Below are 7,571 nucleotides of genomic sequence, written 5' to 3' on the forward strand. Positions count from 1 at the left end.
AAAAGAAGATGAGGAGGAGGAAGATGATGTGGAAAGAGGTAGGGGGGTGGTGGCATCTTTGGCTCTACAAAACCTCTGCAGCATCCCAGCTGATGCCCCAGCAGAACCGCCTCGACCAAAAGACACAGACGCAGGAGAGCGAAACCTGTCCTCCCAATTCCACCACGGGGAAAGAGAAGAGGAGGAGCAAGCCAAGTGAGAAACTGATGCTCTCAGCAGGAGCCTACAAGTGAGAGGAAACTGGGAGGTGGAGAAGAGTGAAAGCAGAAGATACAAAAAGCCTTGAAAGAGGATAAACAGGTGAGCTCCTCTTATAGTCATCTTTTTTTTAATAGTTGGTGTTTGTGTATATCTTGAGAATCCATCTAATTAATTTCATCCAATTATTTGACAAAATTTTCTGTTTGTTTTTTCTCATTTTTAAAACCAGGATAATCTTTTAGCAATTACAGCTAAATGTTCGTGCAATTCTTTTCAGTTTTAGAGATGTCAACCAAATGAACAGCTTTACAAAGCATTTCCATTTTTAATCTGGAGTTTATTTTGCAAAATGTGTCCCTAAAATTCAGGTTTCACTTTTTAATATTTGCCAGCTGTAAAAGCTCATTTAAAATCATATTTTGGAAAATTCTTGTTACCAAATAGCTGTCTGTTTTTTTGTTTTGTTTTTTTTGTATGTAATTAATGGGAAATCTGCTCTTCTTTCTTAAAATGTACTTTTTTTTAACCGTTTGTGTTTTTGCACCAAATCTTTCCAGTTTTCGTGCCCCTCCGCCCGTCTCTGTCGCCATGCTGTGTCCTGTGCTGCTTTGTGCCACTTTGCTCCTTCTGACTCCGTTTGAGGTCACGGAGGCTCGTGCTCTGCATCCATCTGCCGATGCTGTGCAGGTAAAAGGAGGGGGAGACAGGGGTGGGGGTTTGAGTGGATTGACAAAACCCAGAGTGGATGAAAATCCAGCAGAGTCGTCCCCTTAAGAAAGGAAAGCATGAGAGCATGATGAAATGTATCGCTGATTTCATTATTTCCCTTGTACACACCCTTGCAATTACATTTCTGTGTTCCTCCCCCTCCCCGCCTTTTCCTCCTGTAGTTTGTGGAGCAGTTTTTGGACCGCTACAATGACCTTCTGACTCTGGACGACCTGGAGAACCTGTTGAACACCCAGCCGGAGGAGCAGTCCACCCTCTCCTCGGGGGTCAAAACAGCAGAGTACCCCAAATGGGCCGACCTCCAGACACAGCCGGAGACCCCGTGGTTCCGCCTGCTGAAGGGGGCCCTGACCAACCAGAAGCGAGCAGAACCCGATAGGTCACGGAGGGGATGGAACCGAGGATGCTTTGGCCTGAAGCTGGACCGGATCGGGTCAATGAGTGGACTGGGCTGTTAGTCAAAAGAGGAAAGTAAAGACTGGCGACATCTTTGGTAGAAAAAGGGTTCATCTGCAGAGAAGAATATCAACACGTAGACTACATTCTGTCTGTTATCTGGTGTATACTGATGTGGTTTATCGCGTAGATGCTTTATACTTTATCCCATGTGCTCTGAACTAAATAATGTGCATCATGTGTCCATCAAAGTATTCTCCTGGATTGTCAGCCTTGTTTCTGAAGTAATCTTATGTCTCTTAGTTTCCTTGACTGTCATATATGTAGAAATGTTTTGACATTTTGCGGTCAGAAGACTGACTAAAAGCATCTGTTACTGACGTAGATACCCAAAGATGATGGCACCTGTGATCCCTACAGTTTTCTTTTTATGTTCACTTATGATTTGCATGAATAAATGGATTTGACATTTGTGACATTCGGCTTCTTGCACAGAGATTCATTTCTTGCCTTCCCGTGTATCCCACATGGTTCACTCCCCATTGATACCCGTCATTTCAATTTGTCCTTTAAAAGTGGAGCTCCACATCCTTACATGGCAGATATTTGCCTTTTTTTGTTTCTGACTTGATCATTTTTTTAATCGATTTTTGACTGCCAAACAAAAGTACATGTCATCAGGTCTGGTTCTGATTCAAAAACACTTTTTTTTCTCTAATGTTTGCTTAAAATATATTGCTGTCATACATTTATGCATCAACACCCAAGGATTTGCATCACAGCGCAACTTTTGTCTTTATGTTCTCCAAACTACATTATCAGAAAACATTTTAAAAGTGTTCTCACACCTAAATAAGTTTCCTGGTGACCCTCAGAGGAGTGGTGCACCAATGTGTCAGCTGGACAGTCTTCTTATAACCGGCCCTGTTGCTTTTGACCCTTTCGTCTTGACCTATTGCTGCTTATATCTAGCAGTAAATCAGTCTGCCTGCTGTTTCAAAGGCATTTCACTCTGACTGCACACATTTTCATCCTTTTTTTTAAATTATATTTGTGTCATTTGGTTGGTGATCTAAATTCACAATAACCTTTGAAAATAACATGTCGCTACCGAAAACCGGGAAAAGATTCCATTTGAAAGCAAAATGTAGAAAATAAGTGTTTCTTGCTGCAACACAAGATGGCAGTATGAGTTTGTTTGTTCCTAGCTATTATTGCACATCTCTGCAGGCTGGACTTTGTACCAGACAGAACACAAGTTGCACAAATGTACCTAAAAGCACCTTTTTACATGAACGCAATCACAAAGTCCCGTCTTTACAGCTTAGAAGTTTACCACTGATGTTTCTGCAGATGTTTGTAGCGAGTCAGTATGAACACAGAGGACTAACGAGTCCAATTTATGTCATGAAATGTTTCCATGTTTTTCTCTAAAATCAATGCATCAGTTTCGTTCCGACTCAAACGTCGAGGTGCTTGAACTGTTGTGAAACAGACAAAAGAAGATCACCACGAGGCAGCACTTGCAGCACTGAGTATATCATGGATCATGAGTTTGACTCGCTGCAATCTAATCTTAGCTTGACCTTTGCGTCCCTTCTTTGACCTTAAGCTGTAAAGCGGCGGCTGGGACTGGCATGCTTGCACTCGGAGGGGTTGTGATAGTTCAGCTATGCCAGGACCACTGGACGTCTGCCACCAAACCCGCCGTTGCTGCTCAGCTTCAGAGCAGAGAACCGTCTCTGCAGCCTGCTGAAACATGCAGAGGAAATCTAAGCGAGCGTTTGTCGGGTCTGGTCTGCTTGTGCAACACGTGGGGAAAATCTAACACCGTAATCTTGGGAGATCTTTTCTTTCTGATGTCAACATTGTTGACAGAACAGGGAGTCAAAAATAGACTTCGGAAGGCAGCTGGCATGCCTGAGCCTTGTTGTGTTTTGAGACTGGTGAAGAAAGCAAAGATTATTAATCTCTAAAAGATAAAATGTGCTCTTGCAGATTCCTTAGCTGCAGCACTTTCAAGATAAAGTTTTACTATAGAGCCGTTTCCAAATGTCCACACAAAAGTCACAGTTCAGGTGAGCAAACTGACTCCGACAAGTTCCTCTGCACGACTCAAGTTGAGCAACTGAGTTTCAACTTTTGACTTGAGCTGAGGGGATAAAACGGCAGAAAAAGAGGCACGGCAACAGAACCATTCAAGTGAAGGGTCATGGTCTTTGAACATTAAATGTCAGCGTCACTAAGCCAGAGATTTGATCCCCCATTTGCTCTCTCCATGTGTCTGCATTCAGTGAGAAGGTCAGCAGGGACCCCTCTCTTTTTTCAGCTGGAGGATCTAAATCAGGACCTCCAAATGCTTCAGACTAAACTGACAGCACATATTTTGAATTAGAATAAATGCTCTAAAGAGTTAGGACTGTAATTAAAAGTTAAATATGAAGAAGAATTGAAAGGAGCTTGACAAAAATGGGATTTCAGAGCCTGTGTCTGAGCAGCTAACGACCTTGACATTCACAGGGGGCGGGGTGAGGATCGGTGACCATTAAGGGGTGTGGCTTTGTCCTGAGGGGGCCATCATAAATACTCCCAACCAAACTTTGCTCTTCCCCACTCACACCCGGAGTCGCAAGACAGACAGAAGCGTCTCACAAACGGTAAAGGCTTCAGCTGTTTCTGGCAGCATGACTCTTTCATTGAAATCACCTGGAGACAATTGATGCAAAACAGTCACTTTGCTTTGTTTCTGCTTGATTGAAGCTGTTTAGAAAGTTGTAAAGTGTCATGGAGAAGTTGCAGCAATCAAAGTGATCCAAAAAAAAAGGACTTGCATGAATGTTTGAGGCCTTCTGCTCATCTTTCTGCCCAAATGATGTGTGATTTTAAAAAAAATATTTGTTGCATAGATTTCTAAAGGATGTTTTTTTTAAATTGTTATTCTTTAATCTCACAGAGGACTAAAGATCAACCCAGGCTAAAATGGTGAAAGTTGGTATCAATGGGTAAGAGCTTTTTCTCAACACTTCAAGCTCACAATGCCACATTGTTCTTGATGCACTTCAAATATTTCCTTTTTAATCATTTTATTTTTTTAATACATTCCTGGAGTGGTTTTGCAAAACGTTCCCTGAATTGTTTGATTTCTTAAAATAAGGATCTCTTAATGAAACTCTGAATGTTCAGACTAACTTTAGCAGAGTTCCAAGAAACCTTGAGGACACTTGATTTAAAGAACAAGCTCTGGTTTACTAAAGAGTTTTTAATTTTCCCTGGCGATCAAGACGTACATGGAGCTGAAGCAATTGGCATCCAATTTGAAGGTGGTGTGCAACATCTGAAGCAACAAGTGTCCCCTGATGCATTTGAACAAACCTTTGCGCCATCTGGATGTTTTTTGTTTTCTCTCAATCTCTGAACTTTGGCCTTTTGGTAGAAAACTTTGAGTTTGTTTCACCCCTTCAACTGGACAGACGTTTTCTTCTACTCTTGGAATTGAGTAGAAATGAAGCTGAATATCTCATTGGATATTGAACTATCACAATCCTGAATCTTTAGTGTTATCTGCCAGTCCTGCTGGCCTCTGTTTTAGACCAGGTTTTCAGGACTGTGGTTAAAAAGTAACCCGACCATTGATCAAACCGCAGCTGTGGCGTCATCAGGATTAACACACTGGCGGTTCTTCTGACTTTTGCCCCCAGAAAGGGGCGTGTGAGCATTTGAGCGGCATGCAGCCCCTCCTCATGAGCTCTGCCCTTTATCTGACTGCAGATTCATGTCTCCTGGGATGTTATGCATAAGCCAACGTGAAGGAAGGAAACAAAATGGGGTTCTTTCAGTGAACCGCGTTTGCTCGGGTTCACCTGAAAGTCAGCACTAGCGTCCCTTACTGAATGATTTCAGGTTATTAGGCATTGGCCCCTTTATGTCACTGCCACTCAGACATAACTGCACAGATTAGATGGCCTCAGGACGCCATCTAGAGGCCAGACTGATACTTGTCCTTCCACATTTCAGTTTTGGCCGTATCGGCCGTCTGGTGACCCGAGCTGCTTTCACCTCTAAAAAGGTGGAGATTGTGGCCATCAATGACCCGTTCATTGACCTGGACTACATGGTGAGTGAAAGACATTAAGTCTTAAATTAAATGGGGGGGGGGGGGGGGGGAGATCTTGTATTCAAGTTATTTTTGTTTTAAGGTCTACATGTTCAAGTATGACTCCACCCACAACCGCTTCAAGGGTGAGGTCAAGGCTGAGGGAGGCAAACTAGTCATTGATGGACACCAGATCACCGTCTTCCATGAGTGAGTTAATGTGCCAGTATTTAATAATCAGTGATTACTTTTTAGGACGACTAAAAGAAAGTGATTGGATTTTTCTTTGCAGGAGGGACCCTACTAACATTAAATGGGGTGAGGCCGGTGCCCAGTATGTTGTGGAGTCCACCGGTGTGTTTACTACCATTGAGAAGGCCTCTGTATGTATGCTCCCCTCTGGATATCATGATTTTTATTTATTTATTTATTTTTGGATCAAGCAAATGCGGAATAATCCTCTTTAAATCCCAAAATGCAGGCTCACTTGAAGGGCGGTGCCAAGAGAGTTATCATCTCTGCACCCAGCGCAGATGCCCCCATGTTCGTCATGGGAGTCAACCACGAGAAGTACGACAACTCTCTCACGGTTGTCAGGTAAGATGACTTTTAATCTACAAAAGGACCGTCCATTTTTGGATCTTACAGCTCTGACGCCAATGTTTCTGCTTTTCAAAGCAATGCGTCCTGCACAACAAACTGTCTGGCCCCCTTGGCCAAAGTCGTCCACGACAACTTCGGCATTGTTGAGGGCCTGATGGTGAGAGCAGACGCTCCATTAAACGATTTTTGCTGCTGAATGTTCAGACTCATTGAACCCACCTCCCTTTTTGTCTTGGTCTCTCTTCAGAGCACAGTTCATGCCATCACTGCCACCCAGAAGACTGTGGACGGACCCTCTGGTAAGCTGTGGAGGGACGGCCGTGGTGCCAGCCAGAACATCATCCCCGCCTCTACCGGAGCTGCCAAGGCTGTGGGAAAAGTCATCCCCGAGCTGAACGGGTGAGTCCTCAGTGGGTTTTTTAATATTACAGCATACATGCTGTCAGGGTCTTAATTAAACACTTAAAATTTCTACAGCAAACTGACCGGCATGGCCTTCCGTGTGCCCACTCCCAATGTGTCGGTGGTTGATCTCACAGTCCGCCTGGAAAAACCAGTGAGTGACCACAAATCCTTTTATTTTTCCTTCATATGGATTTATTATTATTATCCATATTATTATCACCAGGGATTAAGATGGAATCTCTTAATAAAATTAATCTGCAAAACTGTACAGTTTCTCAGATTTTATTCACTTTCAACATCTACCTTGTGGGCTCTTATTTTCTGCTATATTCCGTGGTCTATATGGTAAATTTCAGCAGGTGAAGGTTAAATGAAATATGCGTACATTTTGCGTTCACCATTTTTTTTCTTTTTTTTTTAATCCAGATGCTAGTCGGTTATTATGGTTTATTTTATTTATGGTTTTGTCTTTGCCTACAGGCTAAATACGATGACATCAAAAAGGTAGTCAAGGCTGCATCTGAGGGACCCATGAAAGGCTTTCTTGGATACACAGAGGACCAGGTCTGTAGCCAGCTGTCTTTGTTTCTCTCTTTTTATTTTATTTTATAGATCATCATAATTTTTCATTCACATTTTCTTTGTTTTCCTGCAGGTTGTCTCCACAGACTTCAATGGTGACACCCACTCCTCCATCTTTGATGCTGGTGCCGGCATCGCCCTGAACGACCACTTTGTCAAGCTGGTCTCATGGTACGTCATTCTCACCTTCTCCACAAAAAACACGTTAAAAAAACCCTGACTGACGTTCTCCTTTTTCCTTACCAGGTACGATAATGAGTTTGGCTACAGCAACCGTGTCTGTGACCTCATGGCACACATGGCTGCCAAGGAGTAAATAAACCAGCTGATAATACATCGCCGTCACACACTGCCGGGTTCCATCAGATCGTTGACTCTCCCCCATTACATGCCTGAGAAAATTTCCCACCAAACAAATGAGATTCAATTTGTTGACCAAGTTTCTTTTCTTTTTTTTTTTTTAAGTTCTCAGTTCTGTTCTTGTGAAGGTGTGAAAGTCTCTTCCTGTCTGAAGCTCTCAGGCTGCAGACAGTGGTGGAAATAAAGTCCTTGGTTTGTGAGA

General features: G+C 42.9%; 2 protein-coding genes across 2 annotated transcripts; both read left to right on the forward strand.

Moving 5' to 3' along the window:
• The first annotated feature begins 119 nt into the window (after positions 1-119).
• Positions 120-1,799, forward strand: cnp-1 (C-type natriuretic peptide-1). Its single transcript, NM_001104704.2, is given in 3 exon segments — positions 120-300; positions 759-888; positions 1,092-1,799. Coding segments are annotated over 2 exon segments (396 nt in total). The 5' UTR covers positions 120-300; positions 759-789; the 3' UTR covers positions 1,389-1,799.
• Positions 1,800-3,900: 2,101 nt separating this feature from the next.
• gapdh (glyceraldehyde-3-phosphate dehydrogenase) lies at positions 3,901-7,571 on the forward strand. Its single transcript, XM_004077972.4, has 12 exons — positions 3,901-3,983; positions 4,280-4,328; positions 5,341-5,440; positions 5,523-5,629; positions 5,712-5,802; positions 5,901-6,016; positions 6,098-6,179; positions 6,270-6,421; positions 6,500-6,578; positions 6,908-6,991; positions 7,083-7,180; positions 7,256-7,571. The coding sequence occupies exons 2-12, from the start codon at positions 4,306-4,308 to the stop codon at positions 7,323-7,325; spliced, it is 1,002 nt and encodes a 333-aa protein (XP_004078020.1). The 5' UTR covers positions 3,901-3,983; positions 4,280-4,305; the 3' UTR covers positions 7,326-7,571.

The sequence above is a fragment of the Oryzias latipes genome, chromosome 16 (genome assembly GCF_002234675.1).
Source record: "Oryzias latipes chromosome 16, ASM223467v1".
NCBI classification, from domain to species: domain Eukaryota; kingdom Metazoa; phylum Chordata; class Actinopteri; order Beloniformes; family Adrianichthyidae; genus Oryzias; species Oryzias latipes.